Source organism: Lithobates pipiens, unplaced genomic scaffold (genome assembly GCF_037356315.1).
Source record: "Lithobates pipiens isolate NorthernLeopardFrog02 unplaced genomic scaffold, aLitPip1_a1.2 Scaffold_19, whole genome shotgun sequence".
NCBI lineage: Eukaryota > Metazoa > Chordata > Amphibia > Anura > Ranidae > Lithobates > Lithobates pipiens.
In genome coordinates this window covers 177198457-177225927 of record NW_027507764.1, presented here as the reverse complement: position 1 = coordinate 177225927, position 27471 = coordinate 177198457, and the positions used below count along the sequence as shown (strand labels likewise).

Here is a 27471-nt window from a genome sequence, read left to right as displayed (position 1 = left end):
TCGAAAAATGCTGGTAAAGTGTCATTAAAATAATGACACCTGAACCTGCATTTTGTGATTGTAGTGCACTTTGAGATTGTGGACAGAATCGCAGTGATTCCGCTGCAATCCCAAAATGTCTAGGTGTGAATGGAGCCTTTATGCCGCGTACACACGATCGAATTGTCTGGCGTACTTAGTCCGACATACAATCCGGCGGATAGTCTGGCGGACTTTCTACCGAACGGACTTGGCCACACACGGACACACAGAAAGTCCGACGTTCGCTTGCGCGATGACGTACAGCACGTACGACGGGACTAGAAAAAGCCAGTATCCAATAGCTTCCTTTTTCGTACTTGCTTTGAGCATGCGTCATTCTTAGTCCCCCGTACTAGCATACTGACGAGTGTATTGTCCGCTGAAACCCAAGTCTGATGGGAAGATTGGAGTGCAAAAATACTTTCTTAGTCCGCCGGACTTCACGCTGGAAAAGTCCGCTGAAGCCCACACACGATCGAATTGTCCGCTGAAATGCGTTTCGGCGGACTAAGTACGCCGGACAATCTGATCGTGTGTACGCGGCATTAGCCTCATACACACAGTAAGAATATCGGGTTAAATTATCTTCCATTCTTTTTTTTTTTCATGCTAGTCTCATATCGAAACCCTACAGATTAATACTAAATTACGAAAATTCTCGCACAACAGAATACAACTTCGGAAGTGATCTAATGCATTGTATTTGTATAGTAATGTGTTCTTTCATTTCTGAGCATGCACAGTCTTGGTCACACAATTTTTTTTGCACAAATACCACACTAATTACATGAAAATCATTTGTTCTGTTGTTGTACAAGAGCATTTTTCGCGAACCGCTGTGTCGGCTCTCGAAAGCTATGGCTTTAATCTGAACTCCAGCTAACATTTTTTAAGCTGTTAGAGAAACAGTTTCTTTGGGATAAACATTTTAAAAGAATAAAAGCTGGTCATTGTAAGCACGCCTGTTTATCTCAATCCTCTAACTGACACTTTTTCTGTGTGAAGGGTGTACAGTGTTCACCTTTAAGTTTTTTTTTGAAAAGGTAAACTTACACTGTAATGCCCCATACACACGATCAGACATTCCGACAACAAAATCCATCGGATTTTTTCCGATGGATGTTGGCTCAAACTTGTCTTGCATACACACGGTCGCACAAAGTTGTCGGAAAATCTGATCGTTCTGAACGCGGTGACGTAGAACATGTACGACGGGACTATAAACGGGCCAGTAGCCAATAGCTTTAGTCTGGTAATTTATTCTGAGCATAAGTGGCACTTTGTCCATCGAAATTGTCTACACACAATCGGAATTTAAACAATTGGATTTTGTTGTTGGAAAATTTTAGATCCTGCTTTCAAACTTTGTGTCGGAAAATTCTGACGGAAAAAGTCAGATGCAGCCCACACACGATTGGATTTTCCGACAACACGATCCGATCGCACATTTTCCATCAGAAAGTCCGACCATGTGTACAGGGCATAAAGCAGAACTAAAGTCTTAATAAAAAAAAAAACTGAGCGGACAAACTCTTTATTGCTGAAGAGACATATAATCTGTGGGAGGTATACTGATCTATGCATGTGTGAGCTATGCCAATGTCAATTTACCTTCAGGCACAGTGCCTGCATGGTGCTGTCCTCCTGTGTATGCATGGGAATTACTTCATACTGTGTTGGAAATCAAGATGTCAAGATGTCCAAGGGCCGGAACTCCCAGGAAGCCGAGGAGCAGATGCCGGCACTGGCAAGCGACCTCAGACCATTTAAGCAAAGGTGGTATGCTACCATAATTTCTGTGTGCTGTAAACTGCCTCCAGCATTGCTCCTGTTTCTTCTTGCTGGAGGCTGCCATTTTGCTGAAGCTCAGAGCCCCTGAACAGCAGTAAACCATAAAACCATTGATTTAACAGTTTCAAAAAACAGTTACATTCCTGGAATGCTGGGATTGCCACCTGTCACATTTACTTGTGTCCTTAACCAAACTGTGAAACCATCAAGTGGCTGGTGTCATAACTGATCACATGTGCAACACCATGGCAGCTGCAGATCAAACAGAAGCAGCTTCCTTGGCTGTAAAGGATATGAGGGTTTAATTCTGCTGCAGATCGACCTCTACAAACTCAACAGTGTCTAAAAATAGAGAGCAACTGGGCATGTGCAGAGCAGGGTGAGGCAGTGTATTACTGGATTTTAAACAGTATAGGCACTTATTTTTAATTTTTTGCATAGCTATACCCATACCTCCCAACTTTTTGAGATGGGAATGAGGGATACCTATCAGCAAAAATATGCAGGCATAGGACGCACCCCTTGCCAAGCCCCCTTAAAGGAGAAATGTACAAAAAAAAACAAGATTGGTTAAACCCACGAGTGCTTTTTTTTTCATTCCTTTATATTGGCTTTTGGAATTTACAAATGCAGCAATTTAGAAATCAGAAGAAAGGTTTAGTGCTGGAAAACACTTTTTGATAGATAAAATGTGTATTTTATATATATCTATATAGATCAGACCAAAATGAGGGACAAATGAGGAGGAATGAGGGACAGAGGGGCATTGCTCCAAATCAGGGACAGTCCCTCGAAATCAGGAACAGTTGGGAGCTACGGCATACCTGCAAAAGGGGCCAGCCTGATCTAGCGGGACTTCATTTTCTGACTAAAGTTCCACTTTGATAACCTAGTGACATATAATCAAAATTCAAAACATTACAGTAATTGATCATTACTGCATGTGCAGCTCAGTGCAATATTTCTGCAATGCTGGGATGACTGAATTGCCACGCATGCGCTGATGTCACCTCTGCCCAGCCAATTAAAACAGCTGGAGATTGGTACCCGGAAGCCACCAGGTGGAAAAAGATGACAGCAGCCAGCCGGGGGCGCTCCAGGACACCAGAGTGCTGGAGTAAATGTGAGTTCTGCTTTACATTTATGAGTTTAGTTCCACTTTAAAATTACATTTAAAATTAAATGTAAAATTCCTGAACCCAGTCCCCCCAAAACTAAACATTGAATATAATATCAGAGTAGAAGTAACATAAACAATAAATACATGTTAAATAATGTTTTTTCAACAGGATTCCTTATCATTTTTTAAATGTGCCATTAAGCATTGCACACATGTCATGAATCAGCAGGTATCTCTATTAGAATTGGACACTATAGTTGTCAGTAAGAACAGATCTATATAATATTAAACAATGATTAGTGACTTGATTACCTCGGCGATCCCTCTGTGTCTTCCAAACTCTATTATAATATTCTTGCAGGCTTGCTGTCACGCTTTGTTTACATCTCGGTATCCATAGAAACTGTGGCTCTCTCGTACGGCAGACGTCTTTCGTCATCAGAGTGCGCCGTGTGTTTACAGCATGGAGACGTTCTGGTGTTTGTGAGTGTTCAGAGTGTGTTCCTGGAGACCAAGGCTGTGAGTAGAGTGATTGTTGTAGTATAGGAGGGTGAGGGTTCCCTGTGCCCGGGGTCTTTGTGGAGGACATGTCTGAGCTGGCTCTGCAGACACACTCACTTGTTATATACAGACTCCCAGCAGATTACCATGTCAGAGCTGAGAGAGGGGAGAAATCACAGAGCTCCTCTATGTGTGACAGCTTTTATTTCAAATCACATCAAACCATATCTATGGTCACAATGTAAAATCATATATTCGTTTCCACATTGTGTTTCAATTATTTCCAGACAACTGCTAATAAGTATGAGCTCCGGCGTGGTCCACGTGCAGAGCCCGCCAAGAAGTCAGCGCAGGGCTGTATTAATCACAGGCAGTGAGACATTGCCCCGACGTGCAGCTGCAGAGATCAGAAATGCCTCACTGCCTGTGATTAGCTGCGCTGACTTCCTGGCGGGCTTCGCACTTGGAGTATGCGAACACACCGGAGCTCATCCCTACTAATAATCCGAAGGATCTTGACATCTGTAAACAAACTTTATGAAGATCCCTGCACAATCACTTCCTGGAATTCTATGACATGTAGTCACTGTTAGTAGGCACATCTGTGTCACTTATTTCACAGAGCCAGTGTTCCATCAGATTAGGCGCCCTGTCAGATTGTAACAGGTAACAGACGTGACATTCCGTTGCAGCCATCTTTATTATTATTATATAAGGTACTTATGTAGCCCCATCAATTTACATATATATATATATATATATATATATATATATACATACACATTGTACATTCACATCAGCCCACAATCTAAGGTCCCTAACTCACATTCATACACTAGGGCCAATTTACACAGAAGCCAATTAACCTACCAGCACGTCTTTGGGAGGAAACCGGAGTACCCGGAGGAAACCTACGCATGCACGGGGAGAACATGCAAACTCCAGGCAGGTAGTGTCATGGTTGGGATTCGAACCAATGACCCTTTTTACTACTAGGCACAAGTGCTACCCAGTACACCACTGTGCCACCCATCTTGGTACACCCCTAGCACTGACTAAGGCTACAGTCAGAAGGCGGCAGCAGACATCTTTTTACAACTACTGAAGTCGTGCATTTCACGCTTATTTTAACCAGTAAACTCAGCTTATATAATCAAATACGGTATTTTGAAATCTGTCTGACTGTTTTGATGTTCAATTTTAAAAGCAGCAGCAAGCCTGCTGATCTCTCAGAATTGCTAATCTGACAGAACACCGCTGCATTTAAAATTCAACATCAAAACAGTCTGACAAATTAGAAAATACTGTATAAGCTGAGTTTACTGGTAAAAATAAGTGTGAAATGCATGACTTCAGTGGATGTAAAAAGATGTCCACTTGCCGCCTTCTGACTGTAGTCTTACTGCGGATGAGTGTGGGGTGTACCAAGATGGCCATGACGGAACGTCACTTCCATTAGTGAATCTGATGGGTCTCCTATTCTGATGGAACACCTCCCTTCTGAACTACAGAGGCGCTGAGAGAAGGAGCTGGAGTGACTTCTGGAATCACTGCTTGCAGGCAGCAAGGCACCATGGGAAATATAGTCTTTAGAAATTGAACGTTAACAGCAGAGGAGTAGCTGCAAAGCATCCTGGAAATCCAGGAAGATGGGAAAGAGATGTAAGCTTGGATTTGGTATAGGGGAAATATTTCAATGGAGACACTAGCCCTGGTGATAGCCAGGGATTTCCCTCATGTCCCTCTTCTTTCACTTCCTGTTTTTGCCATGGGACAGGAAGTGAATTTAAATCACCCCAATGTGACACAGATGGCAATAAAAAAACTGACAGGGTGTCTAAGTCTGGAACTTAAAGTGAAATTTCACCTGAAAGGGGAAGTTCTGCTTTAAGTCCTCCTCCCCCTGCTCTACCATGTTTGACATAGAATTTTTCTTGGGGGGGGGGGGGTATTTCTTTTTACTAGCTCCCACTTCCACTCAGATTGCCTAGGCCAGTGATGGCGAACCTTGGCACTCCAGATGTTTTGGCACTACATTTCCCATGATGCTCAACTACACTGCAGAGTGCATGAGCATCATGGGAAATGTAGTTCCAAAAAATCTGGGGTGCCAAGGTTCGCCATCACTGCCCTAGGCGATCCGAACAGAAACTCTCCTCCCCTCTCCCTCCCTGCAGTCTTCTGGGACATGTTGGGTGTGTGCTCGCATAAGGGTCTGGTATGGATTTTGGGGAGGACTCCCATGCCGATTTTTCGGCGTGGGGGTTCCCCATAAAATCTATACCAGACTGAAGGGCCTCGTATTCTCTTGGAGGGGGGGACCCATTTTTATTTTAAAATTTGGCGTTGAGTTCCACTTCAAGATCATCAGAACACAAGTCGCATGCCAAAGTCGGATAAATCAAGACGGCGATCCGACTTTGATCTGATTCAGTGATATTCAATGGGCTGAAGTAGGATCAAAGTCGGACCAAAGTAGTGCATGGAGCATTTTCAGGCCTCATGCACACTGGATGTTTTTGGATTTTTTTTTTTACAGCAGCTGTTTTTGGCAGTCTACAGTCATTAAACTCTCCATCATGTTATCCTATCCTATGTCCATGCACACATAGGCTGTTATCAGCAGTTTGGCAGTGGTGTTTTTGAGCAGTAAAAAAAAAAAAAAAAAAACTAGTGGGTTCTAGGAGATGTTTTTTTCAGCTGTAAAAACGCTCTAACACTGATAAACGCTCAAAAACATCGCTCACCAGCGGTTTTTAACGTTTTTGATCCATTGGAAAAAAATATATATATTTTTTTCTTCCAAAAAAAAAAAATGCAGAAAAATGGTAAAAAACGCAAATAAACTCTAAAAAACGCGATTGCAAAAACGTTGAAAAAAAGCTGAAAATTTGAAAAAAAGTTGAAAAACTCACTGCAAAGCTACTGGCGTTTTTATATAACGTTATTTTAACATCCAGTGTTCATGAGGCCTTAAAGTCGGACCAACTTGTGTCGGACCAGTTAAGACTCCCATAGGGAAACATTGATTTTCACACGTCATGTGACATGAGTCCCCAATGTTGAAGTATTTGTCGTACCAATGTGAACACGGCCTTTGGCATCTATATATAAATGTTTCACACAAGATTCACACATTTTTCTAGTTAGATTAATTTTGAAAAAAAGTGACTCCTGGAAGAATGTTGTTGGACTTTAGGGGGTTGATTTATTAAAGGTAAATAGTCTGTGCACTGCCGTTGCTCTAGTTCTAGGGAACATGTAATGAAAATCAAAAACTGCATTTTTGCTTGAACGTGATTGGATGATAAAATCAGCAGAGCTTCCCCTCATTTCAGATCTTCCCCTCAGATCTAGAGCAACTGTACTTGCAGTGCATTTCTAGTTCACAGTATATTTGTCTTTAGTAAATCCGCCCCTATGTATACACAAAGACAAATGTGTCTTCCTTTCTATAGGTCTGTGACATGTTCTTTCAAATCCCCCTGTTCTCCATGTATCTATTTCTGTTACAATGCCCTCCACATTGAGTCATTTCCCATGCCTTGTATATCATGTCTTTTATCCTATTATTCATTTGTTATAAAATTGTCTAAATCAGTTTTAATATTTAAATTGTGCTGACATACTGAGGCTGATTTACTAAAACTGTAGAGTGCAAAATCTGGTGCAGCTCTGCATGGTAGCCAATCAGCTTCTAACTTCAGCTTATTCAATTAAGCTTTGACAATAAAACCTGGAATCTAATTGGTTTCTAGATTTTGCACTCTCCGGTTTTAGTAAATCAACCCCAGAGTGTTTATTTGTGCATTGATTGTGGCCTGTTCCCTTTTAGTTTTTTTTTTCTAATCTGATGGCCTGATGCAGAGATCCACAGATGAAATCCATATTAGAATACCTCTGGGGGCATAACTTTATTATTGAGTTCTGAGCAAGGAACAGGTTAGTGCCTCCCAGAGACTATTACAAGTCCGGCTCTCATAGTGGTCTGAAAGAGAGAAAAGGGCCTATTTACTAAAGGAAAATCCACTTTGCACTGCAAGTACACTTGAAAGTAAAGTCGCTGTAGATCCGAGGGGGACATGGAAGGTTAAATAAAAAACAGAATTTTAGCTTGCACGTGATTTGTTGATAAAATCAGCAGAGCTCGCCCCTCATTTCAGATCTACTCCTTAAATTTAGGGCGACTGCACTTCCAAGTGCACTTGCATTGCAAAGTGGATTTGCCTTTAGTAAATAACCCCCAACTTGTCTGTCTGTAGGGCAGTGATGGCGAACCTTGGCACCCCAGATGTTTTGGAACTACATTTCCCATGATTCTCATGTACTCTGCAGTGTATTTGAGCATCATGGGAAATGTAGTTCCAAAACATCTGGGGTGCCAAGGTTCGCCATCACTGCTGTAGGGTCTATTCTGATGAAGTTCTAATATGTGCATATGTATAGCTGGAAATACTGGGTCTTGTAGTGCCAATGTGGAACTTAATGTCTCTTCATCTATACTTTAACATATTTGTTGCCTACTTTGGCATTGGAGCAGCAGACTAAATAAGCAGACTGTTGTGTTTTTAGTGCAAGGTCTGTCTTAACCGTGCCCCGCTAAATGTTTCATAATGCAATCATGTAAAGTTGGAGTAGGGTGACATCTGGTGTACACTTTACAGAATGATAAAATAGATCCACATTGAAATTGTATGTTTATCAGTCATTTTGGAGACTGCAACGACGAACACAATTTAGATTCACATAAGAGCCTTTTGCACACTGCAGCTTGAAAAAGCTCAGTACAGCTTATTTTTTTACTGAGCTAAAATCCAGCCCATTAATTGTAATGGACCTATGCACACAGGCGTGTAAACAAGCATTTTTATGCGCCTGTGTGCATAGGCACATTACAAGTAATAGGCTGTATGTTGGCTCAGTAAAAAAAATAAGCTGTACTGAGCTTTTTCAAGCTACAGTGTGAAAGAGGCCTAATCAGAATCTTGGATCAATAGACTGCCTCCAGGGAATTACCTAAGCTACTTTAGTGATTATAATGGCACAGGAAACTATAAGGAGTGGCCACAAGTTTGTATAAGTTTGCCACATTAGCTAAGCAGGTAGACTTGTTTCCGGTCTATAAGCGCCACCTGTACAAGTTTATTTTGCACAGTGAAATAGAAACTGTAACAGGGTCTGCACCTAATTAACAGAGGGAAAGCGGCAGGTTTCCATATATAAAGTGCTGCAGATCCTTGCCAGGTGTTACCTGACATACGAAATTTGACCTGTCAGCATAAAACTGCATTTTTGCTTGCACATGATTGGATGATAAAATCAGCAGAGCTTCCCCTCAGATATACGGCGATCTACAATGACTGCACTTACAGTGCACTTGTAGTGCAGAGTAGGTTTTCCTTCAGTAAATCAATGTGTCTCCTAAATTGGAGAGGTCTTGAAAGAGAGCAGTGATGTTCTTTTTAAATGTCACTGAACATACTGTGCATATGTTCATTTATATGTTTTTCTTAAAGCGGTAGTAAACTAAAAAAATTGGGTCCCTGTAGGATAATGTTATATGTATGTCTATGTATCTATCTATACATCTATTTATGTGTTTTTAATAAGCTGCATTATTCTGTGTTACAGATCTGCCTGTCAGAATGGGAATTCAGGGATTAATGAGCTTCGTGGGATCAAACAGAAACTTCTGCAACAATGTGCAGATGAGAAACACCAAACTAATTATTGATGGAAACAATTTGTACCACAAGTTATACTTCGATTCTGGTTTGGACCTTGTGCATGGTGGAGACTATGCTGCATTTACAGACATCCTTAATAAGTTCTTTGATACTTTGGCAGTTTGCAATATAGAAGCTTATGTTGTGTTTGATGGAGGCTGTGATATATCGGATAAGAAACTGGAAACCCAAAAGGAACGTTTCAAGGACAAGATCAGAATGGCAGCGAACCTGTCCACCGGGAGAGGCGGCGGCAGCGTGCTTCCTCTTCTGATAAGGGAGGTATTTCTGCAGGTCTTGAAAAAGCTGAATGTGCCATTTGTCCAGTGTTTCGCAGAAGCCGATAGAGAAATAGTTGCACTAGCCAATCTGTGGAACTGCCCCGTGCTGACCTTTGACAGCGATTTCTGTATCTTTGATATAAAGGCTGGCTATTGTCCCCTTAACGCCTTTCAATGGAAAATTATTGGCACCATAAAAGAAAGCCAAAACTCTTATATACCAGCACACAGTTTCTCAGCACAGAGATTGTGCAATTATTTTAACAACTTGAATATCTCTTTGTTGCCTCTTTTTGCAGTTCTCACTGGAAATGACTACATCAGCCTACGGGCTTTGGAGACATTTTTTAGTAGGGTTCATTTTCCGATAGGAAATGTGAGCCACAGTGGCCGGAAACATGTTCAGATTCAAGGCCTGTTAAATTGGCTGTCTAGGTTTGCAGATGTAGAGGAAGCCATGGAAAATGTGCTGAAGTATCTTAACCTGAAGGATCGGGAGTCAGCCAGACAGCTCCTTTATTCAGCCATGGAAGAATATAACCTTAATGAAACGGTCAACCTTGAACCGTTTTTTCATGGAGGTTTGTATGTCTCTCCCACTGCAGTGCAGCTAAACTTGCCAGATTGGGTTCAAAACGCTTTAGCAAAAGGATCTCTTTCTCCATTGCTGAGCGATGCTTTGGTACTAAGGAGAGTATTCCTTCATGCACAGGTTGAGGACTTTAGGAGGATGTCTGCGCACTTGGTAACCCAGCCTATTCGTAAAGTGATCTATGCACTACTGCTAAACATGTACCAGAGCTCACAAGCTGAACTTCAAGAAAGTAAGAGGAGTAAGCGGATATTTGTTGAAGAGTTTGACAGATTGGAGACAAATGTGAGAAGATCAAAAGTAGAGATCAGTTTAATTTCTGAAGATTGTAATGAAGATCTTTCACTTCAAAATCTCCCAGGGGTAAGGTTCTAGAGCTTTTATTTTTAAACCATTGCTTTCAATGCTAGCAAATAATTCCTGTTAAATCTGGCAAAATTCGGCCCTTGGGTGGCTGTTGGCACCACTCAAGTTGACAAATTTCAACTGAAAAATTTGGCTGAAAATTCATAACTGAAGAGTGACTGACTGCATCCAGTCAGATGCAGTGACTCTTCAGGTATTTTAACAGTGGATGGTGTCAGCCATCAGAATACAAGAGCCAGCAGAGGGATATTCCCCCATACATGCTGTTTAGTGTGGATGGCCCAGTTACTGATTTCTCCCATTCAACCCATGGGGCTGATTGAGAGTAATTAAAGTGTGTATGACTAGAGTTAATTGAGGACCATTGTATGCTGTAATTTAAAGAGAACCTGTCTGCGGACCATTCATTGCAACAACAAACTTTAAGATAGATTATATGTGCATTTTATATATTTTATTACTTTTAACTTTAAGATAGATTATATGTGCCTTTTATATATTTTATTTACTTGTTAAAGCCACTTTTAAGCAGACACCCAAAAGCCCTAAAACCACTGCTGGGCACTGCCATCTTAGTTATGATATTAGCAGCCCCATCAGACTTGGAACACTCCAATTCACTCCTGCTCTGAGAGTCTCAGTGGATATAAAAAGCCTACACACACCCCTGTTAAAATGTCAGGTTTCTGTGATGTAAAAAAAATGAGACAAAGAGAAAGCATTTCAGAACTTTTTCCACCTTTTAATGTTGCCTATAAACTGTACAACTTAGTTGAACAACAGACTGAAATCTTTTAGGTGGCGGAAAGTAAAAATAAAAAATAAAATTATATGGTTGCATAAGTGTGCACACCCAACTAATACTTTGTTGAAGCACCTTTTGATTTTATTACAGCACTCAGTCTTTTTGGGTATGAGTCTAAAAATCGCTGATCGCCGCCATTACTAGTAAAAAAAAAAATTATGCCATAAAATGATCCCCTATTTTGTAAACGCTATAACTTTTGCGCAAACCAATCAATAATCGCTTATTGCGTTTTTTTTTTGTTTTTTTTTAACAAAAATATGTAGAAGAATACGTAATGGCCTAAACTGAGGGAAAATTTTTTTTTATATATATATTTTTGGGGGATATTTATTGTAACAAAAAGTTAAAAAATATGCGTTTTTTTCAAAATTGTCGCTCTATTTTTGTTTATAGCACAAAAAATAAAAACCGCAGGGGTAATCAAATACCACCAAAAGAAAGCTCTATTTGTGGGGAAAAAAAGGACATAAATGTTTGTTTGGGAGCCACGTCGCATGACCGCGCAATTGTCAGTTAAATCAACGCAGTGCCGAATCACAAAAAGTGGTCTGGTCTTTGGCCAGCAAAATGGTCCGGGGGTGAAGTGGTTAAAGATGGAAAAGGTTCTGAAATTATTTTTCTTTGTCTATTTTTTCACAGAAACCTGACATTTTAAAAGGTGTGTGTAGACTTTATATCCACTGTACATAAAAGGTTGGAAGGCTTTCACACCAAGCCGCCCATAGCGTCGGCAGTAAAACGCCACTATTTTTAGCTGTGTTTTATCATCGGATTTGCATTTCACCCACTAGCGGGGTTCTTTTACCCCCCCCTCCCCCGCGCTAGCGGCCGAGAAACGAGCTGTGTTAAAACCGCCGCAATAGCAGCGCTACCCCATTGATTTCAATGGGGAGCAGTGGGGGAGGAGCGGCAAACACACCGCTCCTTCACCGCCCCAAAGAAGCTGCTGGCAGGACTTTTCCTGACGTCCTGCCAGCGCACCGATCCAGTATGAAAGCCCTCCGGCTTTCACACTTGAGTGAATGGAGCAGCAGTTTAAGGGTGGATTGCAAAACGCCCTGGGTGTGAAAGGGGTCTTATGTAGGGAGGGGAGAGACGGAGGAGTTGTGCCAGCACAGAGAGGATTTTGACACTCCTAGAAGAGGAGAAGGCTGTGCAGGGAATTGACTAGCAAGTTTAGAGTCACATTGCAAGTTAGTAAAAAATTCCATTGAATGGAAAAAACACTGCAAGTAAACATTTAAAATTACTTGATTTTTTTTTCTGTAACATTATCTTTAAGACCAATGTATGCATGTCAATGTGAGATACACGCACCACAGTGCAGAACCAAGGTAGGTGTGCAAGGGGTTTAAAAAAAGCTGCCAATATGCAGGTAGGTTGAGGTTTAATTGCTTTAAAGAGGAAGTAATGGGTTTTACTTCCTTCCTTTGCCCCTGCAAAGTAAAAGCATAATGTGCTAGTTTGCATCACATACTAGCACATTATGTGACACTTGCCTTCAAACAAAGCCTGCGCCATCCCCACTGCAGGCAGTATCAATGTTTGCCCCTCTTCCTTCCAGGGCTGCAGACTCCGGCTGGCAGGAGTCATGTAACGTCACTCCCGTGCATGTGCGCGGGTGCCGCGAGTCATGGCACTCATGAAGAAACGGCCATGGGGGCTGTTTCTTCACAGCGCATGCACCTATGATGTTATCGGCGCAAAACACAGTAAATATATCCTAAACGGCGCATGTTTAGGAGATATTTACAGTACCTATAAGTACAACCTCTAAAAGCACACCGGAATCCCAGACCACTCTTCTAAATGTGTAAGGATCTGTTCACACCACAACGAGTGCATCAAAAACGTACCGGACCCCATATCAGTGAAAAAAAAAAAACAGGAAAAGAGAAGAAAAAAAGCATCTGGAATGGCGTTAAAAACGCACATGCAGAAACGCCTCCGGAACTGATCTGAAGGATGTTTTTGTAGTGTAAAGGGGCACTAGAAGCTCCGCTAGTGTTAGGGCAGTTTCACACTACCGTGCTACAGTTTGACATCAACGCGGGTGCAGCTTGGTGTACCCTTGTTTTTTTTTGTGCGGGTTATCGGCGGTTTCCTATAGACTTCAATTAGATTGCACATTTTTGGTGCATTTTCTAAAACCGCACCAAAGTCCTGCATGCTGCATCTTTGGTACACAATCTAATAGAATTCTATGGCAAACTGCGGGTAACCCACATGAAAACTGCGGATAACCACGTGAAAAAACGCGGGTACACTGTGTTGCACCAGTACTGCTGGCAAACCAATGCAGTTTGTTCTCAAATTTTCAGTGAGTGAAGTCTATTCTGGTGTACTTGGTTTTGAGAGAGTATAGATGCCAAATAAGGTCTGTTATTATAAAAAAAAAAAAAAAAACCTGTTTTAACTTTCAGCTCTCCTCGTCCACGAGCCTAAAGATCCTCTTAAGGACCATTGAAGTGAAAATGACTGATCTGAAGTCTGTACCACCGGCTCACCATCTAACACTGGCTGCTCTGTGCTACTGGATCCAGCACGCTGACCCAAAAGTGAAAATGCATCATTATAAAGCTGTCCTTATAGGAATTGTTTATGGAGAGATCAATGGCAATTTGAATAGGCCTGGTATGTAACTAGATTACTAGATTTTGCCTTTATTTATCTGTCAGTCTGCATACACAATATGTTGCACTGTTGGCAGCAAACCTTGAAGTGTTACTAAACCCAGTAATCTGAAAATAGTTGATCTGAAACCCTCCCTCCCCCGGTGCCCACGGCTTATAAATCTTATTTTTACATTTAAAATACTGCCACTATATACCTTTTTGGCTGATCTGTATACCATAGTCACGTGATAAACTGCAGGGTCTGCCTGAGTGCTGAGAGTTCAGGTAGGAGGAGACTTCCACGACAGCCTGTGTCCTCGTGCTGTTATGGGAGGCAGATCATCCATCAATCAAGATGTGACACCCCACACATTGTGTTCTTTTGTAGTTACTGGGCATGGAGGAGTAGGGAGGGATCTGTATACATGCCCATATGTGTGATGTCATACCATGTGACCTGGCTAGCTCTGATCAACAAGGAAATGTTCTCTCCAGCAATAGAGAACAAACTGAGCATGTGCAGCAATGATTTGGACATTTCTGCCACATTGCACAGCCAGACAGGTAACATATTTTATTATAGGTTCAGTAGCTTCCTATTTCACCTCTCCACCTTCTTTCTGCTGATTGGGGCAATGAAACACCATTATAACGTCTAGTCTTAGAATAAGTCTGTTTGTACAGCGTAAGTACAGAGTGTGAATCACAAGATTGTCTCGTGAAGTCAAAGATCCTTTGGCAGCTCCTATAACTTTTACAGCTGCCATGGATCAACCACATGAAAGTATGGTCATGTCATGGAAAAATTATCAATGCAGACGGGTGGGGGCCATGTGAAGTAGATATCAGTGATGACAGTGGCAGCTTCAACTCAGTAGATAACAATACGAATATTTGCCATAGTGATTTTTTGTGTTATGAGCCTGTATGGACGGGCAAATGCTACTTAATTTCAGATGTATTTCACTTGAATTGGAGATACATTTGATATAATAATAAAAATGAGTTTGACTTGCAGTTGACTCATTGTGACCACTATGTGATTCACCTTCCTTGAAGCTGTTTTTGGCCCGTTTCACACAGACTTGTATAAGAGCATGGTGAACAGCAAGCTTTGATTAAGCATTTGCAGAGCTTTCAGCCAGCTCCTTTAATGCTTTTAAAATACTATTCAGCTCCAGTTTGTAAATGTTGAGCACAGATCCTAATGAGTGTTGATCGCCACTTTAAATAGGCTGCTAGCAGGCTTTAGTACTTCTTGAAGCTTGTTGAAAGCCAGCTGAAGCCTGATAGCAGCTTGTTTTAAAGTGGCAATCAACACTCCCATTAGGATCTGTGTTCAACATTTACAGTTTGGAGTTGAACGGTACTTTAACGGCTTGCCGACCAGCTGCCGTCATTTTACTGTGGCAGGTAGGCGCGATCCCGCGAGCCGTCGTGGCTATACACGGGATCGGGATAGCAGGGGCGCGCAGCTGCACTGCGGGGGGGATGCTCTTGGCTGGCGGTCTGAAGTGAGGCTTGTGAGACTTTTATAGCATTAACTTGTTATTGTTCAGAGTTTCAGGGTGATGGCCCACAAGCAGTGTGTGAGCAGATGAAACAGATAAAGTCGGAAGGTGCACAGGACAGGAAGCTGAACCTGGAGGATCTACATATACTATGCCAATGGCAGTGCTGCCTGCAGATGGTCCTGTCGCTAAATCATCTTCTATGTACACCTCTACTAGTACCGGATTTAACCAGGTCAGATTACGCTGCTTCTATTCATTTGTCATACTTCCTAATCTATTTGATAATTATAAATAATAAAAACTCTATAGGTAGCCGAGGACCTTTCTCAAATAAGCCATGGATACTGTAAGTGCTTAGGACAAATACACATTTACAGTATTCTTTTATTTAAATAGTGAATTATAGTCATTTTAGGGCCCATTCACACCAGAATGGTCTGTTGCGGTGCATTTACGACGCGTGTATTAAAGCGGAGTTCCAGCCTGGGTGAAAAATAATACTGTAGCTTTTGACTTTTAGTATAAGGACACTTACCTGTCCAGTGAGCCCGCAATTTTGGCACCCGTAGCCTACACATTCAATGGCTCTGGATGCAGGCCCCAGCATCCTTACTAAGGGAAACAGGAATTGAAGCCTTGCGTCTTCACAGCCTGTTTCATACTGCACATTTGCGAGTTGCATGGCACTTTCTGAATGGTAACAAGTAAAAGGATTGAGCCGGCAACTCTGTAGTCCATATAGCGATTTTAATGGTTGGTTAAAAAAAAGTGACAAACTAAACAGCTGATGCATTTTGGCGACAGCCTTAGAGATAGCCCTAATGCAGCGTGGACGCATGTATGCGTACCTGAATGTAAACGCTTGTTCCGAGAGCATGCCCCCTGCGCGCTCACAGAACAGTTACTGGCGGTTAACGGAAAGATCCCTTGTCATCAGGAGCTTTCTGATCATGTGACAGCCACTCGCGGCGGTCACATGATCAGAAACTCCTTCCCCAACCCCCCCGGCATCAGAAACTTCTTAAAGGGCCAGGAGGCACTGGTGTTGAGAAATAAATAAGGTCATTTTGAAATTGATGGCTGCAACATGCCTCAAAAAAACCCAAATTTCAAAACATTTGTGTCAGTGCCATGTTTTTTTTTTTTTATAAGATCTTTTTTATTGAGTTTTTCATAAACATACAGACTGCCCTATGCGGGGCAAACATTACCCACACAGGGGCACATTCCTGCTGCGGCAACAGGCCACAGCAAGGCACATCTTATAACAAACAACAATCTATCTCTGAGGCAGCAACATGCCTCAACATATCAGAGCAACACAACTTAGCCATACTTATCTAAACCCCAATATGGGGAGAGGTTAGCTCAGGAGATTCTGTGCACAAAGCTAAAATTACAGGATAATATGACATAGGAGTAATTGGGTCAGTCTATCCGCATACTAACATCACATTGTTAACCTAGGAATTGTCTAGTGTCAGTGCCATGTTTACCACAATGTAGTACTCCCTTTTCATGACACATAAATGTCTGGGAACTGTGGAGACCATTTGCTGGAGTTTTGGGAGAGGAATGTTGTCCCATTCTTGCCTGAGCATATGCTGCTCTAAAACCTGGATATATCTTCCAGTGTTGATTGTGCCTTCCCAGATATGCAAGCTGCCCATTCCATACCATCAGATATGCAGGCTTTTGAACTGATCACTGATAAGCCGGAAGGGCCCTCTTCTATTTACACCCATGGTTTCAAAAAATATCAAATTTCAGTTTGCCTGACCACAGAATAGTTTTCCACTTTGCAACAGACCATTTTACGTTGAACATTTGTCAAATTGTTTGACAATTTTTAGATGCAGCCTTTCACAGATCAGTAAACCTCTGCCCATCGTTACTTCTGAGACTCTCCGACTCTCTAAGATGCTCTTCTTTTACCCATTTATGTTACTGATCTGTTGCCAAGTAACCTAATTAGTTGCAAAATGTTCCTCCAGTTTTTCCTTGTTTGTACCACTTACTTTTCCCAGCTTTTTGTTGCCCTGTCCCAACTTTTTTGAGATGTGTTGCTGCCATCAATTTCAAAATTACCTTTTTTCCTTTCATAAAATGGTACATTTTCTCAATTTAAACATTTCATATGTTTTTTATCTTCTATTGTGAAAAAAATATGGGTTTAGGAGATTTGCAAATCATTGCATTTTTTTTATGTAGGTTTTGCACCACATCCCAACTTTTTTGGAATTAGGGTTGTGGATGTGCCACTGATTAGTGTGTAATAAGCATCTTTCTCAGTGATTTTGAGATATCAAAACTGTTCAGCATCACTAGCTCATTGATTTGTGACACAACTGAAGAACATATGCACTATCATGTAGGATTTACTATGTGTTTTGAAATAGCATCACAATGCTTCTTGAAGCTCTCCATTCAGATGACCTAAAAAGGAGATAGGGTACAGTTGTCTTTGTCATCATAATCATCATTAGCAACAAACTTTAGTTTGTCAATGTAAGTTAAAGTGTCTACAGCCAACATGTTTCATAGTTATAAAGTCTGTCTACTTTTTATTGTTCTCTGCTACAAAACTGTTACACCCGGAAATATTTTATATATGTCTGTCTTTGTCTCCCATTATCTAGATTGTACAACGGTTCTCTTGTGTATTGTTTGGTGCAGAAGCTGAAGACATTGTCTATCGCCGAAGACATTTTCAAGCCATGTCCACCCCTGGAGATTTTATACCGGGACTGTGTTGGTGCTGTAATGTCTGCTGTACCACCAGATTGTTTCGAGAGTAGATCTAAATCAGCATCCAAAAAATCGAAGAAAAAATCGAAATCGGGCAAAACATCAGCCAATATGCCAAGCAAGACAGAGAATCCCCCACAGAGTAACATAAGCAACAGATTTGCTACTCTGTACCTAGAAGACTGACCTACTAGTGCAATTTGACCTAAAAATGAACCAAATTGCAATTACTCAGGGCAGTGAACATATCATAGCATGAAAACACCGGTAAAGGTTGCAAATTTTCTCAGGCGTAAGATGGCAACTAAAGGCAGTCTACTCAGAAATCTATTACTTGAGAGCTGTCTCAATAATATCCCTAAGGGCTACTCATCCCATCCTGCTGCTGTTCACTATGCTTGGTAGACCAAAGGTTGAGCGTTCATACACCATGGACACTTCACCTTACACTGTATAAAAGTCTCAGTATTCACAGAGATGTCATAAATAGTCCCTGTAATGTGTCTAATATGTGTTTTTCCTATATTTGTCAGCTCCAGCTAGTGGCTAGAATGCAGTAATTCTTAATTGTGTTGTTTTCAGGAAAATACTACATTATGGCTACTAGATGATCCTGACAATTAGGAAAAACACAAATTAGACACAAAATGGGGATTATTCATGCTGGATGTGTCAATGCTGCGTCATTCACTCTTTTTTTTTTTTTTTTTTTATATAAATAGACCCTTGAATCTCTTACAGACTTTTCCAATTAAATGGCTTAAGAATACAAGTACAAAGTCCAGCAACCCAAACAATCAGTCAAAATCCAACTTGTGTGGTTGTGGGTTCAGTAAAGAGCATATTAAATGGCTGCTATAGGTTACTATACCTTGTACCTAATTAGTTGCTTACTTACCTAATTAGTTGCTTACTTACCTAACTTACTCCACTTTTGTAAAAACAAAAAACAATTCTGGGTGGTCCTGTACATTGCAGGCATTTAAAGGCATTTCCCACTTTAGCAGGAAAAATATAAGAAAAACGAATGCAGCATAAACAATTGCTACACAAGTAGTACTGCAGCACTATGTTACAGGTTACACCCTGAATATGGGTGTACATCTTAGAAAAAGTGAACTTATCCTTTAAAAAATACATATGCAAGACATACAAATACTATACTGCCAAGTATAAAAAGTTTAAAAAAGATTTTAATTTAATTTATCAAGTCGTCTTCCAGGACGGCACCCTGAGACATGGCTGGTCCCACCTGACAGGAAACACAATCAAGAAAGAGGTCAAAAACCCCCACCCCTCCCTGTGCTCCTCAGTTTTTAATTGTGTTTCCCCACAGCGAAATAGTTTAATTTTTCTAGACCCAAAGCTGAGGGCTGGAGATCTCCCTCTGGGAGCCGGAACCGCAGGCTTGGGAAGCCTCTGGGTCTGGTAGGGCTGGCCCTTCCTGGGAGGGGGGTTTCCCTGCCATCTCGGGGGGGGGGGGGCAGCAGAGGTTTGGAAGAGCCCATCTGAGAACTGAAGGACCATGGGCACAGTGGTGTACCCAGAACTTCAGGAACCATTTTTTCCTGCTCCTTCCTCACCTGACGGTGTTGTCAGTGAGCAGGAGACTGGAAGTCGGATCTCCTGCAGACCCCCGACTCCAGGCTTGTGAGTGGAGCTTGGTGGCTGAGGAGAGAAGGTGAGCGCCATTGTACCAGCAGAGGGGCGGTGAAATTACGTGGCCTCCCCCTTACGCTGGAAGTGACGGCGCCGCCTTGTGAGAGCGGGGCACTTCTGGGTCAGGCTTCGAGAAAATGGCGTCTCACACGGGAGCGGAGGTCGGACTGGTGGCGGAGCAGGCGTCCACATCCTGCTCTTCTCCCGCATCAGGTACAAGGCCCGCAGGTGCACTGGCTGTGGAGTGAGAGGAGGGTCCCGAAACAGCCGCAGCAATGCAGGAGACCACAGGGGTGTATCTATACCCTTGCGGGGTACAGCAGATGGGGGAAGATGGTACTAATGGCAGGTCACAGGAGAATAAGCAGCCCTATCCAGATACTTGGACAGGAGACTGGCTCCGGAGCCCCTCATTAAAAGATTTTTGTCAGCTACAGTGAGGATGTCCGTGGTGCAAATTAGTACATTTCCACTGTGGGATTTGACCCTAGTCTTGGAGGCTCTAACTAGGGCACCCTTTGAGCCATTGGCTCAAGTCTCACTTAAGTTATTTTCCCTTAAGACAGCCTTCCTTCTATCCATTACATTGGCCAGGAGGGTAGGCGACCTGCAGTCTCTGTCAATCAAAGAGCCCTTTTTCTTATTATTTGAGAACAGGGTTCTTAGCCCACGTACACACGGTCGGAGATTTTGCCAACCAAATCCGTCGGATTTAGTCCGACGGATTGTATCCGAAACTGTTGCATACACACGGTCGGGCCAAGTTGGCGAAAAATCCGATCTTTCAGAACGTGATGACGTAATTTCGTTACGATGGGACTACATTCAGGCTAGTACCCAATAGCTTTGATGTAGGAATTTGATCTGAGCATGCGTGGCACTTGGTCCGATGAAAATGCTCTACACATGATCGGATTAGGTCCGTCCGGCCCAGTTGGTCGGGAAATATTTCCAACATGTTGGAAAATTGGATCGGACGGAATCAGTCCGATGCATACCACACACAGTCGGATTATCTGATGACACAGTCCGATAAGACGCATTCTGACAGATTCTCCGACCGTGTGTACAAGGGCTTAGACAGGATCCCATGTACCTTCCAAAGTTGGCCTTGCGTGTTCACAGGAAATTGTGCTTCCTTCCTTTTATGTCAACCCTCAAAACAAGTAGGAAAGATCTTTTATGTTATTATATGTCAGACAATGTCTGTTACATTATTTAGATAGAGTGAAGGAATTTAGAAAGTCCAATCACCTGTTAGTTAATTTTAGCAGCCAGAAAAGAGCTGAATGGGCTTCAAAAACAACCATAGCAAGATGGATTAGGCAGACCATTGCCATAGCCTATAAACAGACAGGTAAAGCAGTCCCTGCTAACCTTAAGGCACACTCTACATGAACTCTGACGACCTCTTGGGCAAAAAGGGCAGGAGCGTCAGTAGATCAGCAACGTGGGCAAGCCAGGACACCTTTCTGAGGCACTACAAGGTGGAGCTGCTGTCGCCTCTGGATCTGGCATTCGGTCAAAAAGTCCTGCAGGCTGCTGTCCCGCCCTAAGGTAAGCCTGAGCTACTTGCTCTTCTCTCAGGGTGCCATCCTGGAAGATGACTTGAGAAAATGACCGCAGGACCGTAGGCCTACTTCCCACCCGTTTTGGTTTATTGGTGTATGAAAATTTGAGGTGTTTTCACTCTCGTGCACTGGTGTGAGTCAATACTTTTCACAACTAAGGAGCACAGGGTTTTTTTTTTTTACCTCTTTCTTGATTGAGTGATGACTGGTCCCACCTGACAGGAAACGCAGAGTGCCGTCCTGGAAGACTTCCCAGAAACATCATAACTGGTCATTTTACAATGTACATTTTATGGAACTGTTCTAAAAATGGAGAACATTTTTAAACAGATAAAAAAAAAAAATATATATATATATGTAATATAATATGTTGAATTCCATTCATGTCAAACCTAATATATAAAGTCAGCTTGAGAATATGTATCCTTGTAATGCACTGGAGAATTTTTAAAACAGGATTATTGTATAGGATAATTATACAATATTTGTATTGTACAGTTTAGGGCAGTTTTATAACGTCATGTATGGCAGCTGCCGGTTTTTAAATGTAAATGATGAGGAGATTTTAATCACGTTTAATAGCAATCATATCAAAGCTTGTATAAAATATATTTATACAGATCAGTTAAAATACATGTATAAAACTGACAGCCATCCAGCTGCTGCAGAACTACAAGTCCCATGAGGCATCGCAAGGCTTACAAGCATGACTCTGACAGGCAGAGGCATGATTTTTGCAACTGCTGGAGGGCCACCAGTTTCACATCCCTGGACTAAACAAGACCCAGAGGATGTTCCTGCAATGCTCGGACTTTTGTTCGAGGTGTGGAAAGGGATCCGGGTTTCTTCTACAGATTTTCTGGTCCTGCTGTTTTCTCCATTCGTATTGGACAGAGGTTCACCGCATAACCCAAAAATTCACGGACCGCAAGCTACCGAAGGACCCTGCATTTTTTCTTCTGCACTGCCATTGCTTCTTGAGCAAGGTCTACAGGCAATCTATTCCACCTCTCCTACTTACAGCAGAAAAGAGCTGTATCCTGCTTTTTTTGGAAACTCGGTCACCGACTATAGCCATCTGATTGAAAAAAAGTTTCTGAAATCGATGAGATGGAGGACCTGGTGGCCAGGGATAAATTCCTTAAAAAATGGTCCTACTGCCATCAATTTGTTTACTCTGAGGAGTACACGGACCTGTTGAAGTACATCCTATTACCGGAGCATTGGCAGAGTGACTGGTCCTGTATTGAACATGTTCCAGTTTAGCATTGCCATAACTGTGGCTTCTGTACTTACCGTGTTGTTCTGAAATAAAGTGTTGGGGAAAAAAAATATATATATATAGTTTGGTCCATATATTTTTGGACACAGGCACAATTTGTTTTATTTGAGGTATTTACCAAAACATATTCAAGCTAGCTATAGTTATATAATGGATATGGGCTGAAAGTACACACTCTAAAGCCGCGTACACACGGGCGGACTGTCTGGCCAACTAAGTCCGTCAGACAATCCGACGGACAGTCCGTCCTACTTTCGAATGAACGGACTTGACCACACACGATGAACAAACAGTCCGTCGAAAGCTTGCGCGATGACGTGTACAGCACGTACGACGGGACTAGAAATAGGACGTCCAATACACAGCAATGCAACCTTTCGCCGTGTAAAAGTATAGCATGCGCCATACTTAGTCCGTCGAACTAGCCTACTCACGAGCGGACTGTCCGCTGAAACCAAAGTTGGACGGACAATATTACGGAAATTCCGAAATACTTAGTCCGCCAGACTGCACGCTGAAAAAGTCCGCTGAAGCCCACACACGAGCGGACTGTCCGCTGAAATGTGTTTCGGCGGACTAAGTTGGACAGACAGTCCGCCCGTGTGTACGCGGCTTAAGGATTAATTTTGAGGGTATGTACATCCAAGTCGGAAGAAGGGTATAGGAAATGCAGCTTTTTAAGAATTTTAAAGAACCCCCCCCCCCCTTTTTTTTTTTTTTCAAAGACCCAAAAGTAATTGGACAATTGAATCAAAAGCCATTTCATGGCCAGGTGTGTGCTTCTCCTTTCTTATTTTGTCATCGATTAAGCAGGTAAAAGGTCTGGAGTTGGTATTGGTATTTGCATTTGAAATCTTTTCTAATCTATTCCAGGAGCTGTCCATGCAAGTGAAACAGGCCATTGTACAGCTTCAAAAATTAAACAAATCCATTAGAGAGATTGCAGCAACATTAGAAGTGGCAAAATCAACAGTTTGGTACAGTCTGAGGAAAGAACGCACTGGGGAGCTGAGCAACATAAAGAGACCTGGACGTCCACAGAAGACAACAGTGTTGGATGATCGCAGGGTCCTCTCTATGGTAAAGAAAAACCCATTCACAACATCCAGACAAATGAAGCACACTCTCCAGGAGGTGGGCCTATCGTTGTCAAAGTCTACAATCAAGAGAAGACTTCACAAGAGCAAATTCAGAGGGTTTACCACAAGGTGCAAACAATTCATAAGCCTGAAGAATAGAAAAGCCAGACCAGTTCTGGAAAAGCATTCTTTGGATGGATGAAACTAAGATTAATCTGTACCAGAATGACGGGAAGAAAAAGGTGTGAAGAAGGCTTGGAACAGTGTATGATCCAAAGCACACAACGTCATTTGTAAAACATGGTGGAGGCAGTGTGATGGAATGGGCATGCATGGCTTCAAGTGACATTGGGTCATTGGTGTTTATTGATATGATGTGACAGAAGCAGCCGGATGAATTTTGCAGTGTTTAGAGATATACTGTCAGCCCAGATTCAGCCGAATACAGCAAATCTGATTCGATGGTGCTTCACACTACAGGTGGACAATGATCCAAAACTCACTTCAAAAGCAACTCGGGAGCTTTTGAAGGAAAATAAGTGGAATATTCTGCAATGGCCGAGTCAGTGACCTTATCTCAACCCAATTGAGCATGCATTTCACTTGCTGAAGGCAAAACTAAAGGCAGAAAGACTTGCAAACAAAGAACAACTGGAGACAGCTGCAGTTAGAGCCTGGCAAAGCATCAGAAAGGAGGAAACACAGTCTTTGGTAATGTCCATGGGTTCCAGACTTCAGGCAGTCATTATCAGTAAATGAGTCTGAATAAAATATTAAAAATGAACATTTTATTTATGATTATATTCATTTGTCCAATTACATTTGAGCCCCTGAAAATGGGAGGACTGTGTATAGAAATGGTTGCAGTTCCTAAAATTTGAACTTGATATTCATTTTCAACCCCTTGAATTAAAGCTGAAAGCTGCACTTCAAATTTATTTAGGTTGTTTCATTTTCATTTTATTCTGGTGGCATACATAGCCAAAGGTATTAAAATTGTGCCTGGTAAATATATATGGACCTAACTGTATACCCTAAAAAAATCAGTTTTACACATACCTTTGGTAGATGTATTTTTCTCCCAATAACTGTAAATAAAATGTTTTCTTATATTATGTCTTAAAATTGTTAGATTTGTTTCTGGACAAGTTATGCACTACAGTGGACGTTTTATTATATCTATTACGACTTTCATTGTAGTATTATAGATGACATAATGCACATGTAGGAACTCCTAGCCTCTGACACCAGCACAGTAGATCACTTTCATACTCTGTGAACAATGGGGCAACCGTGTTCTGTTTTGGCTGCTTTTAAATATATTCTGACTTAAAGGGTTATTTCATCTTTACCAAAAAAAAAACTGCCTATGCAGATAAGGAGTGTTTGTAGATCAAAAACTGTGCAGCTCTGACTAAAGTTGAATTAATGCCCTTGCTATCACTGAAGGCCATTTACATACCTCCCAAAGCTGGAGTAGAATACTCCCAGGATGTTGCTAAGCAAAGTCTAGTCATTACTGCTCACATCCATGATCAGAGGAGTGAGCTTTTTCTTTGATACAAACCCTGGCACATGCTCTTTCCCCCCCTGATGAAGTAGCTCTGAGCTCAGCGTTTGTGTGATGGAGGTGAGCAGGAACGACTAGGCCTCACTTCCTAGCAACATCCTGGGAGTATTCTAGTCAGGCTTTTGGAGGTATGTAAATCAGGGTCAAACAAATCAGGTGAGAGCACAACCTAAAGAATAAGTTCACCTTTTGGAAAAATAATAAATGCACATTTTTTTTTGCAGGTAAAAAAAAATGTGCATTTATTATTTTTCTTTTTTTGGAGCCTGTAACGCATTGCACCAGCGATTAGGAGATTGCTGGTGCCATGCATGTCTCCTTCAGATTTGTCAGTATATCTGGGTGTCGTCGTACATCCCGTTCACGACAGGCAGATACACTGACAGGAAGAAATCAAGGAACTACAAGCCGAGCCCCGCACGGCTGTGCTGATTTTAAAAGGTGACAGCTAGTACGGGGAACTTCTCCCTATACAACTGTCAGGGGGGAGACGGGGAGCAGGCAGAATTAGGGACATGTTATTTGTTCCACCCTAAAAACAGGTGGAACGTGTAAAAGAAAAGTTCACATTTGGGAACATATTAACTGGATAATAAGCACAGAAAGGAGGAGAATCACAACATTAAGACTTTTGTATGAATGTTTATATGGACTTTTTTTGTTAGAAGGGGTTTGGGGTTTTTGATTTATGATGTATAAGCACTGCACTAATATCGTGATAGGTCTTATGAAAGCCCCCCCCCCCATGCTACACTACGGTTGATTGAAAGCGCTAGAAACTATACAGAAGAAGTTTACATTCTAATTTTTTTTTTTTTTTTTGTTCAACTTAAAGGGGTTGGAAAGGCAGGAGTTTTTTTTTTATGTTAATGCATTCTATACATTAAGATAAAAAAAAGCCTTCTGTGTGCAGCAGCCCTCCAACACTTACCTGAGGTCCCTCTCTGTCTACGAGTGTCTCAGCCGACCAAGATTCTCCTTCCTGATTGACTGAGACATAGCAGTGGCATCATTGGTTCCCGCTGCAGTCAAAGTCAGATAGCCAATCAGGGGAGGGAGAGGGCAGGGCCGGGACTCCATGTCTGAATGGATACATAGGAGCTGTGACTCAGCTCAGGTGCCCCCATAGCAAGCTGCTTGCTATGGGGGCACCGAACAGAAGAGGGACCCGAGGAGGATCTGGGCTGCTCTGTGCAAATCCACTGCAACAGAGCAGGTAAGTTTAACATGTTTGTAAAGTCTTGTTTTCTTTCCTATAAAATAACAATCACTTTAAGACTTTCTACTTACATCCAGGCAACACAGAATAATTGTTTTACTTTATTCCACTATTCTTCATCTGTGTTTCTCAACCATGGGACTCAGTTTGCCTGGGATCAGGGTTTGTGGTGAGAGGACTGCGTCATTGGGGGAACTCTGATGTGATGAGGGGGGGGGGGGGTCTTTGATATTATGGGGTCACCCTGTGATGGGGTACCCTGATGTGAAATTAATTTCATCATGGAGGTTGTGTGCATTGTCCCAGACTCAGGTTTCCCACTGAGAAATACTGTTCTATATCACTTTTTGGGTTAGAATTAAACATTTAAAAAACTGACCATTAGGCTGGGTTCACACATATGCAAATTGGATGTGACTTTCTCAGCATCAAATTCGCATGACAGGCAAGTGTGACTGGCCCTCAATGGTGACGGTTCACACATGTCCGGGAGGGTCACGGTTCGGATTGAAAAGGGGTCCAGTGCGTCGTTGGGTCCGGTTCAGGTGCAAATTCAGGCTAAAATTCGAACCTGAACCGTTGTACAAAAATACACTGAAGCCCTAGCACGAACCCGCATCTGCAGATGTGTGAACCCGGCCTCAGAGCAAACTTCAGGAAAAACTATTTAGGTTTTGGATAGAATGAATAAGGGTTACAAACTCTGCCAATAAGCAGAACTAATGTAAGACAGGAAAATATGAACATGCACCATTTTTCCTGACAAAGCACACCATACTGCACATGTTGCACTTGCAATACAGGTGAATTCATTGTGACAGAGTACACAGGTGCAATTCATTATGGTAAAGCATTGTGAAATGAGCATGACTGCAACACAACCTTGTGAACAATAATACAATGCACAGTATGTGTGTGGGTTACCATCCATTTTGAATTGCACCCCAAAGCACATATAAACTAAAAGAGAATAAACCTGCACTATAGCACACCAAAATGCACAGATGT

General features: G+C 42.0%; 2 protein-coding genes across 2 annotated transcripts in view; one reads left to right on the top strand and one right to left on the bottom strand.

Annotated features, from left to right (window-relative positions):
- NEK11 (NIMA related kinase 11) overlaps nucleotides 1–3339 on the bottom strand; it is a 379114-nt gene extending 375775 nt beyond the window's left edge. The window contains exon 1 of the mRNA XM_077491509.1: nucleotides 3245–3339. The gene's annotated coding sequence lies outside the window, so the exon portion shown is untranslated. The remainder of the gene's footprint in view (nucleotides 1–3244) is intronic.
- Nucleotides 3340–3378: 39 nt separating this feature from the next.
- On the top strand, nucleotides 3379–24786 carry ASTE1 (asteroid structure-specific endonuclease 1). The gene is made up of 5 exons (XM_077491508.1): nucleotides 3379–3451; nucleotides 9065–10395; nucleotides 13630–13840; nucleotides 15381–15567; nucleotides 17975–24786. Exons 2-5 carry the CDS (start codon nucleotides 9079–9081, stop codon nucleotides 18267–18269), a joined length of 2010 nt encoding a protein of 669 aa, XP_077347634.1. The 5' UTR covers nucleotides 3379–3451; nucleotides 9065–9078; the 3' UTR covers nucleotides 18270–24786.
- Nucleotides 24787–27471: the final 2685 nt, after the last annotated feature.